Below are 18,927 nucleotides of genomic sequence, written 5' to 3'. Positions count from 1 at the left end.
CAAACACATTATGTTATTCCCCTAGTTGCATTTGCACTGTGCCAACCTGGATGCTGCCTCACCCCTCTGCCTCCTAGAAAGCAGCAGCAACACAAGTGACTGGAGGTCAAATTAATCTGCAACTGGCAAACAGGGTTTTGTTTACTTGTTCCATTTATCAATAGACTTTAGGTCAGGGACCCCAGGATCCTCTGGTTGTTGATAGACTACAACTCCCATCACCCCAGATCACCAGCCATGCTAGATGGGGGCTAAAGGCCACAGACTCGTACTGTTCTCTGTGCTGTTGAATTGCAAGCATCTCCCCTCACACACCAAAATGGGGCATCATCCTGAGTGCAAAGTAGGTCTTTTGTGTGCAGAAAGAGGTACTTTTAGCAGCTGCATTCATAACACACAGATGCAGTGGCAGAAAGCTTCACCGGTTTGATCTAAGATTAAACATACATTAGAAGGGTGAGGGGAAGCTACCACCCACAATCTATTTACCACATTATAGGGCAGTTGTCTCGTGTATTCCAAGTGTGCCCCAGCCCAGAGTTTGGAAATGGCTGGTGTACACTTACATCCTCATGGCTAGACATCAAAAGCAAATTTCTCAGTTACATTTATTTGGGGAAGTCTTTTGACGTACCAAATTCAATACCCTTAATGCTAATGCTAGTTGCTAAGGGACAACAGCATCATGTTTTGTGCCTGGTTTGGGGGCTTCCCTTAAGCATATGGTTAGTGTGAAAGAAGATGCAGGCCTGGAGGGACTTTTTGACTGATCTGATAGGACTTGTTTTTTTGTTCCATGCATTTGGACCTTTCCCTTCCCTTTCTACTCCTGGACCCTGTCAATACACAACTCTTACAGATTTTGACTAAGAAAGAAAGTGATTTCATTCCATTGTTGATCTCCTGCATTTATCGTTCTGTTTTTTCACACATTCTATCAATAGAATTTGTTAAAGAGGAATTACTGTCATCTTTTTAAACAGCTGCATGTTTCTTGTAAATTCCCACTTACAAATTTATTTTCAAGTCCCCCCCCCCCAGACCTTCAGGGGAAAAACTTAAGAAGCAGTTTGGTCACCTGCAACCCAGTTAAACCAAAGAGTTTGGATTTAAGCCAATTTGGTCTCACTTAAGTCATATATCCCATCTCCAGGTGATCATCCAATTGGCTAATTAAGGACACCTATAATACCACAAAAAAATCAGCCATGGGTAATGCCAGATTTACTTATAAGCTAAGCAAGCTATAATTTAGGGCCCCACTCTCTTGGGGCCCTCCCAAAAAATTCACTATTAATATACTTCTTCTTAATTGTATTTCAGTTCAACAGTGTTATGTGCAATAGATTTAGATACCTTTTAGGTCCATAAATTACCATATAGCATATATTCAACACAAAAAACAGTGGCAATTTGTTGTTGACAAAGAACAGATGGACATATAAAGGGCCCCATTACCTTCCATAGCTTAGGCCCTCATCAAACCTAAATCCGGCTCTGGTGGGACCTGACTGTGTAGAACAGCAGTGAAGAACATGTGACCTTCTAACTGTTGTTGCCCTCCAACTCTGTACACAGCTGGATTGCGGTGGGTTGGGACTGCTGATTCTTTTAGATTTGTCAGCAGCCTTCGATATGGTTGATCACAAACTTTTGGACCACTGCCTTGCTGACGTGGGGATTCAGGGTACAGTCCCACAATGGCTGCATTCCTTTATCTCAGGTCGGGGACAGAGGGTGGCGCTAGGGAAGGAGTTGTCGCTGTGGCACTCCTTGGTATGTGGAGTCCCACAATTCTTTCCCCGATGCTTTTCAATATCTTTATGCGCCCCCTTGCTCAGATTGTCCAGAGTTTTGGGCTGGGTTGTCATCAATATGGGGTGACACCCATCTTTATCTGTTGATGGATGGCCATCCTGACTCGGCCCCAAACACACTGACCAGATGCTTGGAAGCTGTGGCTGGACGGCTGTGTGGGAGCCGGTTGAAGTTAAATCCTTCGAAGACAAAGGTCCTCTGGCTAGGCCGGGATGACATGGGGTTGGGGGGCCAACTCCCATCTCTTGCGGGTGCTCAATTAGTGCCAGTGCCTTCTGTCAAGTGCTTGGCTGTAACCTTCGATGCCTTCCTTTCCACGGAGGCACAGGTTGCAGCCACAGCAAAGGTGGCATTTTTCCATCTCTGCCGTATCATGCAGTTGGTCCCTTACCTTTCTGGCCCTGATCTGCCCACAATGATCCATGCAACGGTCACCTCCAGGCTTGATTATTGTAACTCGCTCTACGCAGGGCTGCCCTTGAAGCCGACCCAGAAACTCCAGTGGGTGTAGAATGCCGCAGCGAGGCTCTTTATGGGATCCTTGCCACGGAACCACATTCATCCAGTGCTTTACCAGCTGCACTGGCTCCCGGTGGAGTACAGGGTCAGGTTTCAGGTGCCGGTTTTGACCTTTAAAGCCCTATGCGGCCTAGGACCCTCGTACCTACCAGACCACCTCTCCTGGTGTGCCCCACGGAGGACCTTAAGGTCCACAAATAACAACACTTTGGAGGTCCTGAGCCGCAAGGTGGTTAGATTGGTCTCAACTAGGGCCAGAATTTGACATCTTTTTGCAGGGCCTGCAAGATGCAGCTGTTCCGCCTGGTCTTTGGTTTGGACTCAGTCTGACCCTTATGTTTTCCCTCCCCTTATGGTTTTGATTTATGGGCTACTACTAAAATGAGGCTACATTTTAAATTGTAATTTAACCCGTATTTTAATTAACTGATTTTTCTTTTTCTTTTATATTTTATTGTATTATTATTATTATTATTATTATTATTATTATTATTATTATATCCAGCCAGCATAGCATAGTGAAGGACAGTGCTTTTTTCTGAGGGGATGCAGGGGTACCCATACCCCTAAACATTTTGTACTTTGGTCCATTTACTGTATTTATTTTTCCTGATTTCAACTCTAAAATGGTGGTTTTCTTGAGTCAAAATGAGAGTCCCCCTAGACATTTTTTAAAGAAAAAAAAACACTGGTGAAGGATGATGGGAGTTGAAGTCCAATAACATTTAGAGAGTCACACGATCCCTGTCTATGGCACAGGTAAAACCATGTCTGGAAGAAATGATAAATGAACATGCCGACATAGCTTGACTCCAAGTTCTGTGTTGTACATTGATTGTAGCCTTCCTGCATCAAGTATAAGGATTGGACAGTAGCTTCAGCAGCACCACATCAGAAAACCCAACATTTTGCTGATGTTATAACAGTTATGCTAGAAGTTTGCAGCCATATCCTTGTAAGTAGCAATGCAGCTGGCAAATATCACCCCCCCAAAACCCCCACCAGGTGAAAAGCACCAGGAAAAACCTCAGCAACATACTATCACAGTTAGTGGCATAAACGGTGCCAAGTCCCAATGTCCTGATCTAATCAAGAGACATATTTTCTGTAAAATCAAAGTATCTAGCAAGTGAGAACATTTCAGCCTGATGTAATTTTAATGGCTGAGATATTACATCTCCCTCTCCTCTAACACTTTGTGACCTAATAAAAGATCGAGACCATTGCTGCAATTATTCTTCAAGAAATGGGACTAAATTTTTGATAATTTTTCAGTGCCACTGTTCATCACTGATATAATTAAGTCGACTCCTTTCCCAAAGGCTGAGCTTCAGCAAGGATTTTGCTGTACCAATACATTAAATTCAGAGTCATTAAATCAGAACTTATTAGAGTGTTTCTCGGGTTGAATGTTCACCCCTTCCCACTCTTCTTACATGGGGTGGAGGAAATGGCAGCAGAAAATTCTAAGGAGACACAGGAGGATTGCTGCAGACTGATAAATTGCAGCAGTGAAAGTTGTGATAGGAAGATGCTTCAAGAAATAATGGACCAAATATTTTCCCAGATACAGCAACATATTTCCAGAAGTCAGTTTAATGCAGTTCAGGGTTGCAGAGGAACTGCCCGTGGAATCCTACTCATGCTTACTCGGAAGTAAACCACAGTGAGTTCAGTCAGGCTTACTTCTATTTAAGAAGGCAGAGAAATGCTGTCTAAAAGTGCAAATGTGATATATATATATATATATATATATATATATATATATATATCAGCACAAGATATGAAGCACACTGTAATTGAATAAGATTGTGATCTTTTTAAAGCCAATAGGAAACAATTTTTTTTCCTTCTTATGTTGAGCGGTTTTGGTAACTTTGATTTTATGCAAAAATGAAAGAAAAATATGTACATTATTTTCTGTGCATATCAAAACTTGAGCTTTCTAATACCTTCAGGCTTAGTATATATAGAAAATTGAGGGTGGGGTTTGAAATATAATCCTGCAAAAGAAAGAAATCAATTTGGTTCAGCCTCTTGATGTGTGTCAAAGCTATGTATAAATCTCAGCTGAGGAGCCAGAGCTGTCAGGAGACTAAATATATCAGAGCTTTAGACTAGGTGTGTCCAAAGAGCAAAATAAACCTACCGCAAGTGACAATCCAGAACAGTCATGAGACACAACATAGATAAGGAGGACATAGAAGGAAGAAATAAAAATTAAAACATCCACACACAAAAACATTAGTCAAACCATGGAGAAATGACCATTTACATAGATTGTACATTTGCTGTTCAACACCTTTACATAATTCAGATTGCAATCCTATGCACAATTTACCTGGGAGTAAGTTCCATTGAATTCAACAGGACTTACTTCTGAGTAAACATGCTTAGGATTGTGCTGTGAGACCTATGATCATCCACCCTTTACTTAAGTACGGTAGTTATTCCCCTAGGTACTGATAATATTTTCTATACACATAAAAGTTTTAGGTTACAATCCTACGCATTCTTACCCAGGAGTAAACCCTTCTAAACACAGCGAGACTTACTTCCAAGTAAAAATGTACAGAACTGCTTCCTCAGGCTATAATCCTATGCACATAAATAGGAGTAATCCCTATTGGGGACTTACTCCTGAATAAACACATATAGAGGGACTTACTCCTGAATAAACACATATAGGATTACTCTGTTGCAGACCATAGACCACTTACACCAGAATCCTTGGAAGTACAAAAGCTTACATTTTGATCCTAAATACATTTACAGTACTAAGAAGCCTCGCTGATTTTAATTAAGACAGTTGTCAAGGACCCTTGCTCTGGAACTGAGACTACAACTGCAAGAGAACGATATTGTTACAAGGTAAGAGCACTTCCTGCCTGCGTTCATCTCATTTTTTTTTTTAAAAACTAGTCTAATACATGTATTTATTTCTTTAAAATTAGCATGATTTCTTTAACATTATCAATGTGCAAGACATTCTGTAAAACGCAAGTGATACGATCTCTGTCAGAGAGGTAATACAGACAGGATAATGGTGAGCTGTCAGGATATGGTGAGCTGTCAGGATAATGGCGAGCTGTCAGGTATGATAACATAAAAGCAAAGAGGGGTGTGTGGATTGCTGGAAGATTAATTGGCTCCATATGCTGTAAAGGGGAATCTATAGCAGGAACATCCAACATGGTTCTCTCTAGCTGTTGTTGGACTACAAGGCCCATCAACCCCTACTAGCATGACTATACATCAAGTATGATGGGAGTTGCAGTCCAACAAGATCTGGAAGGCACCTTGTTGGCTACTTCTGAACTATAGTGGTGCCTCGCAAGACGAAAAGAATCCGTTCCGGGAGTCTTTTCGTCTTGCGGTTTTTTCGTCTTGCGAAGCAAGCCCATTGACGGAGTAGCGCTATTAGCGCTATTGACATTTTAAGGGCTAAAAACGGCTTTTTAAGGGGTGGGGGATTAGCGGTTTTGCTGCTAAAATGCTTTTAGCAGCTTAGCGATTCAGAATAAGGGGTTTTGGAGCAAAAAAAAAAAAAAAATCAATTTTTTTCGTCATTTTTCGTCTTGCGAAGCAAGCCCATAGGGAAATTCGTCCTGCGAAGCGCCTCTGCAGACAGGAAACCCTTTCGTCTTGCGGGTTTTCCGTCTTGCGAGGCATTCGTCTTGCGGGGCACCACTGTATAAGAATAGGAATGATTTCCTGGCAGAATAAATTGAACAGAGTGAAGGCAGGAAAGGGAAAAGAGAACAAAACTATTCAAGAAGGGCCAGTCCTACCAATCAGCAGAGCAAGGCTGCTGTCTCAGGCAGCTGATTTTGAGTGTCACAAAGGGGCAGCAAACCATTGGTTATTTAGTGTGTGATTACTGTGTTTTTCACTGTCATAGACAGTGGGAGGTGCTTGTGGGATTTTCTACCTCAGCTGCCAATATGTGTTGACCAACCTTGGGTACTATGCACACCTTGACATGGGTGGGCAGTGGGGTGGAGGGTAGGAGCAGATATTTGCTGCTCTGCCACAAAAAGGAAAATGTATTAGGCCAGTCCTGACTGGATTAGTGAAGAAGAGTAAGAAAAGGTAAAACATGAATTCAGAATAATGGATGTCTATAAGGGACTGGGTGTTTGTGGTCATTGCAGAAAATTGGGGAGGGAGGAGATTATGAAATGGGTCCTTTTGAATAAGGTCATTGTCATAGAACTTCTTGGAGTTGCAGCAACTGCTTGTGCCGTCTGTTGTTCTGCTGCCACACCCCCACATGCTCTTGTGAGTCCTAAAACGGCACACAGAGCACATTGAGGTTTGACATTTTGCAGGCTGCTCTGTGTCCTGAAAAGCCTACTCTTGCTGCAGAGTGCAAAAAGCTGGTCTGCACTGAACTCTCCTGGACTGTCAGATATGACGTAAACACCTCAGCATGTCACAGTGAGGGAGGTCAGGACGTAATGGTGGTTCCTTTGCCAGAGAGGATTATGAAAAAAGTTGAAGGTCTATCAACAGTTTGCTCACATGGGCCTTGCAGCCCCTCTTATTTTAATTATGAGCTTCCATGCTAGAAAACTGCATTATTATTATTTTTTGGTACACTGTTCTTGATGCAAATGTGAACCTTTGGATAATGAAGGTTACTACTCTGAATATACATGGTACATAAAATGAAGAGCATGTAATTATATATGTTAATAAATCTGTGTGTACCATCAACTTAAACTTGGTCACTTAGGATACATCACAGAGGAAGACTAGAGCTGTAATTCTACACCCACTTACCTGAGATTAAGCTCCAATGAATTAAATGGGACTTACTTCTAATTAAACATGTATAGAATTACAATGAACGCTTATGCATATAGACAAAAGGGGAAAGCAATTTGTGAATAATGATTCTAGTGATTTGGAATTTGGGAAATGAGACAAATTGTCTCTTGCCCAATAAGATATGCTGAGCAAGTGTTGACACGTCCATGAAGTTGGAAAGAGCTGAAAAAACTACTCAGCTGATTCCCAACAAAATCAGCACTGACTTCAGCAGGATTAAATGGCTGTTGGTTATTCTCTTGCAGAACCAGTGTATGCTGCAAGTGTAATAGCTCCTTCTAAGTGCATAAAAGCATAAAAGTTACATTTAGTAACTTTAAAATGGGCGTTTCTGGTGTTCCAGAAGGCATTTGAGCTTTGCGAATATAACTAAATTCAGTTTAAAAAGTGAAACAAATACACCTAAGATTTGAAATATCTTACATTTAGGGTTTAGCCTGCCACAGTTTGAACTGTTAATGTTTCTAGTATCAACGCAAAGGTGCATCATTAGCTTTGTGGGATATTTGTGTGGGGAACATGGTAGAAAACATACAGCCCATGGAGTTTATTAATGAGACCTTGGGAGATGCGGGACTTCTAAAACATGTTATTAATTTATGTGCCTGCAAGCATAACACTATAAAGCCTGGTTCAGAATTATGGTTTAGAATGGAAAACTTTAGTTTAGAAGAGCAACAATGAGCCGCAGTGAGCATTGAGCTTTTGTGGCCCACCTTCCTTCCCTTTCTCCTTCACATGCCGGACAAAATGAAAATGCCTGCCTGCATTTTGGAACAAGCCAGAGTTTTGCAATACTATGAAACACAGGAAACTGCTGTTTGCTTTACTAACTGGAGTTGAACCATGGCTACAGATTTCATTGTATTAAGTAATTTTAGCCCAAGTTCAATTCATATTATACTTATTTTATTGTGTAATGTGGAACTGTAGCTTCTATTAAAGTAAAAGCTGGAACCATGCCTCTCCCCCACATGATGGTTATGATGGGGAATATACTTGAAATTTATGGCAATTCTATAATTATATCTTCTAAACACTATACCTCAGCCTTTGCCATCCTGGTGGATGGTTTGGACTAGAACTTCCAACAGCCATGGGAGTTGTCCTAAACATCTGGAAGGTACCAGGTTGTTGAAAGCTGCTTCAACAACTTTACATAATAATTTTTTAATCTCTCTTTTAAATTACTGATAGCACCCATTGTGTAAAATTACTGAAAGCAGTTTTCTTCAGCCTCTAAGGATCCACATTTACCGTTTAATCTGCTCTTTGCAGGAACAGGTTCACACTTTAATGCTCTGTGTCCGAGTGCTCTTTCTTTTGCCCCAGAGCTTCCCCCACGAAAACCCACTCTTTAAAACTGAAGCACAAGAAACAGCAATTTGGGGTTTTACGTGAATTCCCCATTTGTTCTTATTTAACTTTAAGAAAGGGGGAGGAGAGCATTTGGACACAGAGTTTTAAAGTGTGGACTGTGGGGAGTGTGGAGGAAAGGTAAGTGTGGATAACCCCTAAGATTTATTTATTTCTTGCATTTAACAAGGAATTAGCAACAGACTTTAGACTTCTGGATTCAGTGGAAGAGGCTTCTATCAAATTCTGTATGAATATACTAAAACATACTCATATATGTTGAAAGTTTTAACAGTGCTATTATCACTTTTTTGGTCATTTATCCAGGCCAGAACAAATATAATGAAGAACACTTAATATATAATAGAATCACAAGGAAAATATTACATAATACAGAACAAATTTCACAAAAAAGATAACAAAATGTACACACAATTTATCCTACAAAGAAATGACAGATTGTTACCATTAGTATAATTATCAATGCATAAAGAGACTTTTCTACGGATCTTATAGTAGAGCAGTTTCAAGTTATTTCTGTCTTCAAGTGGAAAGGTTTGATCACAACTGCCATAGTAAATTCAGCAATTAAGAAGGAGCAAATCACAATTAGCATGTAAATGAGAAACAAAATCCTATGCTGAAGTGAAATTAAAATATCTGCTAAATCATGCTTTTGGAATGAAACTTACTGATTAAAGTTATTCTAGAATTTTAACTTATTCCGTGCCATGCCAAGGTAGTTTTGCAGTTATTCTGTGAGATAATGAATGGCGGCAACACAATCTAGCCAGCAAGGGTAAGGGAGGAACTAAATCTAGAAGAGTGATAGAATTGCCACCTTCCAATGTAACTTTCTCCCCCTTTCTAGGTAATATCTGGTATAACACAATCTAAGTTTTCTCAAACTCTGCTTCACACTGATGACTATTACCACTGGGGCTTGGGAAACAGTGCATTATTGCATTATACTATATCGGGGTAGACAAGAGGTACCCTCCTTTCATTCATTAATTTCTATTCCATTCTTCCCCTTCCTCTTCCCATGGCCCTGCCCCTGTCCCAGCCCCCTTCTTTCATTTTCCCACCACCGTAATTCTCTCCCTCAGAACACCCTTTTGCTAACTTTCTGGAAGAGGTTATATTTTGTAGAGAATGATTTGAGCAGACCCAAGCCACTTCTCCTTGCCAATTAACAACAGGAATTTTCATTACTTCAGTATCCTAACCCAAATATAAAGGGAAGGACAATCTACAGAAGGTTTGCATGGAATTGTCTACATTCCCCCCCCCCAGTGAATCTTCTCACCACATATGCTGTGAATAATATTTCATCTCTAAGAAGCAGTATTATGAACCAGCCACTTCAGAGACCACCATGAGTGGAACTTATCCATAACCTATACAGTCTTGCTTATGGGCAGCTCCTTTACCCAAAAACACTTCAATATCTGTTTATCCTACATATCAATATTGGAGGCAAGCTACTACACATATCATCTTCTTTCTGCATCAGATAATGTATGTAATCCTAATCTGAGTGAGTACTAATTTTTACCAATTGAATTCCAGTTCAGAGAATTCAGTGCATCAAAAAAGAGAGAAGAAACCACTCCCTGTGATCTGGAAGACCCACTCTGTCATTATGCAATTGATTCTGTGTAAGAAAAGGGCAGTCCCAATAAAGGCATGGCAGGAAAGATTAAAATTCCAGAATATCAACATCGTTCCTGAAACAGATTCTGCAATGTAAGTGCTGCTTCACGTGTTAAGATTCTTTCCTTTTAACAGACCCATAAGATACACCTGTTAAACCTGTGGCATTTGGAATACATACAATCCCACCTTATATTTTGGGGAAAAATTGCAGTGGTTTACCCCAAAGATTCTGTGAATTGTAATTTCGTAAAGATGGCAAGAATTCCCTTGCCAAAGATTAATACAGTAGCTCATTCATTGTACCAAAGTGCTTTGGTGGATAACTGTGGCCATACAAGAGTTGTCTATTTACTGTAGGTGGACATTAAGAGTCAGCAAAGAGTGCCAAGAACTATCAATGTAATCCTAATGCATGTTTACTAGGCACTAAGCCCCACTTAATTCAATGGCTCTTACTTCTGAGTCAACATGCATTTGATTGGGCTGTAGGAGAATAATCTTGTTTAATGAGGAATACCAATGCACAGTCATTAATATCCTATTTTAGATGTTCAGGAGTTCAGCACTGGGGGGGGGGGGGGAGAGATTCTGGGCTGTATCCTGAAGACCTCAAACTCCAATAAATGCTACATGCTCATGTGAATTTGCTAGAGAATATGTTCCACTAAAACCAGTGGAACATTCTTCAAAGTATTTCCTTGTTATTTGATACGAGAATTATGCTAACCCAGGCTTTAGCAACCTAGTGTCCCCCAGATGTTCTGGAGTGCAACTCCTATTAGGGCTGATGGTCCAAGGCATTTGGGGGACCCTAGCTTAGCAAGGGCTGTGCTAATCATTTTCCAATACACAATACTGCTGTCAGGCCACTGATGGTCTAATATTCAAACACTTTCACTCAGGTTTTAAATGAAACATTGCTCAAGAACAAGATATATACTTTACCTGATCTTTCAAGTTCTTGCCTAAATCTTTTACATCTTTCATGTTAATTGCATTCTTTCCTCCCTTTTCCTTGCCCTTCTTCTTGTTTTTCTTTTTGAACAAGCATTTCTTACACAGACAGAAACAGCAGGTAAGGACTAATAGGATTGCAACTATGGCTATGGCTATTAAGGCCCAAGGTGGCACTGTGAAGAGAAAACACACACAAAGACACAGAACAAAGTTTCACACTGTTAGTAAAAGATTAAGAGAAAAGGAGCAAAGCAAAGAGAGTCTGCCTTTAGAAAATATATCTAAAAAACAATTGCATCTCCTAAACAAAAGAACTCCAGATTTCGTACTCTTCTCTTTTATACTTCACCTCATGCAAATAAAGTTTATATAACAAAAATATGAATTATCTACACAAACCAGTAGGAGACTGCTGTGGATAAACAATTGCCTTTCTATAGTTTGCCAAGTCCCCTGGGCTTCTAACTATGCTTGTTGTGTTGAGGGAATTATTCATTGCTGGCTTTAAAATCACCCCTTTAACCCACCTTGCATTATGACCAGGTAAATAAAGCTAGCTTCGAGTCAGCAAGAGCTCGCTGGGTACTTGTCTCATTCAGAGCTTCAGAAAACAAGTGCATGTGTTCAACACAGCCAGATATAATGAGCAACATTTCTCCACTTGCTGCTGCCTTTTCTTGACAGTGACTCAGATGCAGGTCAAAGTCGTCAGGGAACACTAGCCAAGGGCAATGATTACCCAATTCAAAGAGATCTATGTTGTTAGCATTCATATCTTCCTGATGCTCTTCATGTTTTAATGCTAAACACACACATGTGCTTGCGCACGTGCACAAGTCTACTTCAATAAATCAGAAAATCCTAAGCATTCAGTTTATCCATTCAAAATAGATATCTGGGCAGCCACTGCTATAACGCAAAACAACATTCACAGCAACCGTGATGAAAAAATTCATTTGATTTCAGCAAGGATCAGAATCAAAACCAGTGAAGATCCTGTGATGAAAAAGTCAATTATATAACTAAACTTTGGTGTGATCACTATAATAACCTTTTCTATATGGCGATTAAAATTTCATTAAAATCTTGTAAAACAGGATTTAAGAAAAGCAGCCGTGTTTGCTTCCAGAGATGTACCCAGCCTATCAGATCTGCGATATATTCTGCCAAACAACTTACACAGAAGTCTCTACGATTATGTTTCACAAAACGGAAGGGTGAATAGAGCCTGACAGGTGGTGCCAGTGAATTACAAAAAGAAAATGGAGCGGATAGTGAAAACAAATGACAATTAACTGCTTAAAGTAATGAAGATGAACTGAATGCATGATAACAAGAAGCTGTATGAAAAGAAATAAATGGCACAGCCACCCACACTAATTTCTAACGAGAGGTCCTGGGATTCAGGATTGTTCAAACATCATACCTATAAGATTGTAGACTTTGGCTGTGTCTTTCCTTCAGACAACCTAAGGCTGAATCCTAGAACTGAAAAGATATTCTGGGGCTCAGGCTTGCATCAGATTAAATCTAGTTCTTGATGCAGTATAATTATTTTCATTCATCTGTTTCTTGATGAATCCATCCTCCTATCATCTGATGACAGAGAAGACTTTTATGGAACACAAGTTATCTACCCATCTTCCATTTTCCTATCTTTGGGGAATTCAAGATGGCTGTTTCAGTAATACTACACAAGAAATGGGTGGGGATAAATTGGTGTAGATGCAGATTGTGGCTGTCAGGTGTGCTGACATATTTTTCACAGACGTTTTTCACAGTCGGGAAGAGCCCATATGACATGGAAGGCTTACCATATTATTATTATTTGCTTAAACCTAATGTTTCCCAGCTTCTGTGGAAAACACCATTGCTACTAAACGCCACCAAATATGCCAGTCTCATTGTATCGTGAAAACAACAGCAGTGGCAGAGGTGGGTTTCTTTAATGCCTGTGAGGATTGAAGTTAGTCACAGTGAGTTGTATTCAACTAAGTCCTACTCAGAGAAGACACATTAATCCTAAATTAGTCATGTACTTCTGCTAGCCTGGATAGCTCAGTCTGTGAGAGTGTGGTGCTGATAACGCCAAGGTCGCAGGTTCAGTCCCCATAAGGGACAACTGCATATTCCTGCATTGCAGGGGGTTTGACTAGGTTCCCTTCCAACTCTACGATTCTATGTTCATTAACTTTGATGGTTCTACTCTGAGTAGGACTAGCACTCAGTGGAAATGGACGCTTACCTGCGAATAAATTCTATCAAACTCAACAAAGTCCTATTAAGCAGGTGGGGCTCTGTTGCTCTCCCAGCTTTCCCACCACTGCAGGTCACTGCCACATACCAAAAGGAGGACAGCCAAGGCAAGGGGAGTTTGGGGTGAGCTCCTTGAGCCTCAACCCTCCCTCCCTCCTCTTGGTAAGTGGCTTCCAAGGAGACATACGTAGGATTGTTCTGCTAAGTGTGACTACCTTGCTCTGGATTCAACCAAAAATGTTTTAAAATATACACTGATTATACTTAATTGATTTTCTCATCACGGAGGATTGCCCTTCAGTTCTTTTATCAGCCTCATAGATATTCTTTGAATTCTTTCTTTCCAGTTATTTGTCCACATGCTTCTTGAACTGTGATAACCAGAGGTGAACACAGTTGCCCACAGTATGCTTTCACATACAACTTTTGCGATAAGTAAGTTGCTGCATCATGCAGACAGATGCGTTGACATAATTGGAAAAAAATATGTACAGAACTAGACCGTAAAGTTACTCCAATCATGCTGATTTAATAGTAAGTCCTGCCAAGATCAATGAATTTAATTCCCCATAAGCATGTGGGTGTTATATGCATTTGAAATCTCTTCCCTGGTGTTGAGAAATGCATGCATAATTCCATAAGAATGTCTCATACAAAGAAGAGAAATTGGAAGTTGCTTGGTAAGAGATTAATGCTATGAAACTTATGACAGCATATCTTTCTTAGGCGGAAAGCTGTCTGACATAAAAATGTACCAATCGTGTGGGCTTAGCCAGCTGCAATTGCTACTGCCTACATGATTTGTTCCACATTACACAGCAATATCAGCTCTGAATTAATCTAAGCTCCAAACGCCAGCAGATGAACTAACTTCAGCTCAAATGCACAGCAGCCCAGAATACATTAAAGGACTACAAACCATACCTGCTGACCTCATTATTAAAAGCCAAAAGCCATGTTTGCCCAAATTGGATTCCAGTAATCATATTTGACTAGCCAAATTGTTGAAAAGCTACACTGAATTTTGTCATACCTTTTCTTTCCTGAGAGAGGAACTGTTGGTGTTGCATCAAATCACTTAGGAGCCAGATGTGTGCCAATTCATCTCTATGTGTACCACTAGCAAAGCATTATGGCACAAATGGTTTGTTTCCAGTGCTTGGAATGAACTAGTTCAGCCGAACTAGTAAAAAAAATATCTCTGAACTACACCTGAAAGTGGGTCCCAAAATTGTTGGGTGAATTAAGTTCACTTTGAGGTAGAACTCTGAATGGCTGTAGTTCATCTTCATGTTTCATCATGGGCACACACTCCATAGGAGACCTGGGGTCTTATTAAGCCAACTTCTATAAAGAAGGCAAGAAAGTAAAGGAGATAATGTTCTTTGGCTTATTAGGCAGATATGGAGGTGCTGGTGTCACGAAGGATGATTAGTCACTTAATCACACAATCAGAAAGAAGCAATGTGAGATATTTCCTGTATCTTCCCTGCTAAAAATATTTGGTATCTTCCAAAAGGAGCAGTTTGCACTGGGAAATACAGGCACAGGAACGAAGTGAACGGCACATTGTGCCTTGAAGAGCTGTGTGGTTGGCACAAATGAAACAAAGAAAACATTTTCTATTATGGAAATACAAAGATGGTGAAAGCTTCATCTGCTTTCATTCTGTCTGTCCGTGGCCCATGATGTACTTTTGGACCATATACTTCAGCACAGCAGCTTGTACCGTGTGGATTGCTGTTTTTTGTTTACCAAGGATGAACTTTTTATGAACTTTTAATGAACTGTTAAACATGAACTGGATAGGTAGTTTTCTAAAGGGACAAGCTGGAACTGGAACTAGTTCTTTTTTGGATGATCTTGAACTAGAAGCAGTTCCTTTTTAAAATGAAATTTCCAAGAACTGCTGGTTTAAGATTATTATCACATGTGACCCCACCCCAAATGTTTAAATGACTACTTTCAATGGCTTCATATAGACACCTTAACCTCTTCTAGGAAACAGTATGAAAAGAGGATTGGGATTGCACTTTGAGAATCAGAATTTGATGGAATAGTGGGATGCACATATAACAAATAAATAATACAAAGTTGCAATCACAACAAGTAGTTTGATGCATATTATATGTAAGAACAACAACAAAAGCTATATCCAGTATGGTTTCACTCATCCTGCAATCCAGATCACTATGAAGAATGAAGGTCACCATGTTGACAAAGCAGAAGAATGACAAAAGACTTTGATGCCTGGTGTTGAACAATGCAACTTCCTAAATTGCCTTGCTATTGTTGAGTGCTTTTGTAAGCTTTACAGCAAAGAATGAGTTATAAGTGAGGTTTTGATTTGAGTATGTCTATGGATCGAAAATGGAAGCTATGAAATACTTACGCAACTGAGACAAGGGGAAAATTCTATTAGATGAGTCCTGGTCTGCACAAAACCTAGACGTCTGATGTAAGAAATGTGTTCTATTATTCTTTGGGGAAATAAATTATATCTCTATAACTATCTAATCTATCTGTCCATCTATCCCTGTCCTATACACACAATAAAGCACCTAAGTGTGAATGTCTCCCTTGCCTGGTGTTTTCAGCTATTTCATGCTGCAAAGATCTCTTAGGCTGCAGCCATGATACCAGGGGTGCTCTGCACACAAAGAAACCCATTTCCAGGGTGCATTTGAAGTTAATGGCCAAGTTGCTTTCCTTTCCTTTCTAGACTCCCATTTAACAGCATTATGATGATGATGATGATGATAATGATTGATTGCTCGCTTCAGCTTTTCTGCACAAAAAGCATGATTTCTGATTGGCTTGGTAGTAGCACAGTAATGGTCATTAACTTCCTTGCAGGACCACTGCCAAGGTGATAAATAGATTTCGTTTGCATTAGCTTCTCGAGACCAAAAGCATCATTTGATCTCATTAATAGAATCTAATCAAATCCAAAGTTGCATCACCCTTAGAGCACAACAACCAATTTTCATAGACTAACAACTGCTCGCTGCTTTTTTCTTTTATTTAGTTTTTAGAAAAATGCAAATTACATAAGGATAGCAGAAATGTAATAAATATCAATGAGATAGGATGTGAAGCTGTTCCCTCTTTCTTCCTGCATTTCTTTGGTGTTATGTAAAATTGATTTTATTTGTACAAAGGGAATTGAGTGCTTTATTTCACAAATAATCCATTAAATTCTGCTTGTCTTACCTCAAGAAAAGAGAACACCAACATAATCTGATGGAAGGAAAACTCTGAACCTAAACCTCCACTGCCTTGCAGAACATCTTCAGAAGAAAAGACTAAGGAGTAAACCCTACACTAATTTGGAGTGGAGTCCCTAAGGTGGTCAGGTGACTTCTTGTATGGCTCCTTCCAGCAATTCCTGCAACACAGCTGGTGCCAAATGCATTGCTTTCTTTTTCTTTGGATCACATTAGCGAGCCAGAGAGCAGTGTTGTGTCATCTGGGCAGCCCAGAACGTCCACAAACATTGCTCTGGCTTGTGCCCTGCAGACATCACTTCGGTGCTGTTAATGCAGCAAACACAATGCAGAAGGCAGCAGTTATGAGTTATAAGCTCAACCTGATAGGCATACGGTATGAGCACTAAGTGTTGTCTTTGGAACAGATCATAATGTCTCACTGGTCAGCTACCAACCACCTTAAGCTGGGCAGTGTCCAGTCAATCAAGTGTTGACCCACCACTGTCCATCTGCTGCAATGGGTGCTTGGCGCTCAGAGTATCACTTGGCAAGTGGACCGAACAGCAAAAGGAGAAACAAACCCTAGGAGGCTGGAACATCAGGACCATGTGTCCTGCCTTGTCTACTGTGGCAGGTCAATGACTCATGGATGATGGCCATCATAGGCCATGAGCTGAAAATGGTCAACATTTTCATTGCTGCTTTACAAGAGATTAGACTCATTTTGAATGGCAGCTTCCAAGAGAAGAACTACACATTTTTCTAGCAAGGAGGGCATCCGGAGCAACCACATATTCATAGTGTAGGCTTAACAGTGAGGAACTCTCTTCTGTCTGCAAGAGAACAGCCAACCGAAGGCTCAGAACGCTTGCGTTCCCTCCACCTTTCATCTGGTTAACAAATTGAGTGCCTACACTCCCAATATGTGCTCTGACATACAGACCAAGGACGAGTTCTACGCACAACTAGACCAGAATTTCAGGATGGTCCCAGCCTGCGAACACCTATTCCTGCTGGGAGATTTCAGTGACAGAGTTGGGGTGATCATCACACATGGGGCAACAGCATAAGTCACTTTCGTATTGGCAGCAGATAAAGGCTGCTTGATTTGTGCTCACATCATAGCCTCTGCATCACGAACACATTCTTCTCTATCAAGACAAAACAGCAAGTGCCCTGGGGACATCCAAGGTTAGGCAACTGGCACCAGCTGGACCTGATTGTCACCAGACAACTGGCACTGAACTGTGATCATGACTGCTGAACCTGATCGTGACTGCTAAAAAATGCATTTTTTGTGTTCCCATTCTATATTTCAAAGGAGAATGTGGCACCTGTTTCTATTATTATTGCACATCTATGATTTTTGCTATCCCACAAACCACTGTATAACAATATCTAGTACCTCCAAAAGATATTTGCTTGTCCTTCTTGAAATTATTTGAAATACAGCCATAACACTTTGTCAACAGTAGTTCAGAACTGGTTGATACAGGAGATCAATCTCCTCTCTCTCTCTCTCTCTCTCTCTCTCTCTCTCTCTGGTAATGTAAGGTTAGTGGTTAATTTGCATTACAACTGGTCACTGTGCATGTTCATCAGGCTTCATCACAAATGCACAGATAACCTGTCCAGATCAATATAAATACCCTCCATCAGGCCTTAAGAAATGTGCATATATCACCTGAACCTTGTACATTCTCCAACCAATGAGCATAATCTCAAATGGATCAGTAGCTGAAATAAAATTAATTTATAAAAATCCACCAACATACAGAAACAAACAGCAAACAATGGGTCAAACCAAGTCAGTGGAAATTACAGTCTTTCAACTCTGCAATGCTAATTACACCTACAGTGGTACCTCGGGTTACATATGCTTCAGGTTACAGACTCCGCTAACCCAGAAATAGTACCTTGGGTTAAGAACTTTGCTTCAGGATGAGAACAGAAATTGTGCTCCAGCGGCACAGCAGCAGCAGCAGCAGGAGGAGGCCCCATTAGCTAAAGTAGTGCTTCAAGTTAAGAACAGTTTCAGGTTAAGAATGCACCTTCGGAACGAATTAAGTACTTAACCCAAGGTAACACTGTGCTTTGAAAGATGGCTAAGAATTTATGAATTATCTGGGGCACTATACACTAATGCCACTGTAAAACATTTAGATTTATCTAACATGAACATGGTTTATTAATTAATTACTGTAACGGTAGATACAATATTAGTATTTATTGGTTTTCTGCAGTATGACAACATGACTACAATCCTAATCATATTATATTCTCTTAGCTAACGAGACATTTGGAACTTCAGCTGAGTGTT

At 40.3% G+C, this 18,927-nt stretch overlaps 1 protein-coding gene across 4 annotated transcripts in view; it reads right to left on the bottom strand.

The window, feature by feature from the left end:
* The window catches only part of SYT1 (synaptotagmin 1), a 316,628-nt gene that overhangs the window by 79,995 nt on the left and 217,706 nt on the right, over positions 1–18,927 (bottom strand). For all 4 annotated transcript variants that reach the window (XM_083400991.1, XM_083400988.1, XM_083400990.1 and 1 more), the window contains exon 4: positions 11,131–11,315. In XM_083400991.1, coding sequence (XP_083257117.1) covers positions 11,131–11,315 — 185 coding nt within the window. The remainder of the gene's footprint in view (positions 1–11,130; positions 11,316–18,927) is intronic.

The sequence above is a fragment of the Podarcis tiliguerta genome (genome assembly GCF_965153285.1).
Source record: "Podarcis tiliguerta genome assembly, chromosome: 10".
Classification (NCBI taxonomy): domain Eukaryota; kingdom Metazoa; phylum Chordata; class Lepidosauria; order Squamata; family Lacertidae; genus Podarcis; species Podarcis tiliguerta.
The sequence above is the reverse complement of the archived record's forward strand: the minus strand, read 5'-3'. Positions and strand labels throughout refer to the sequence as shown.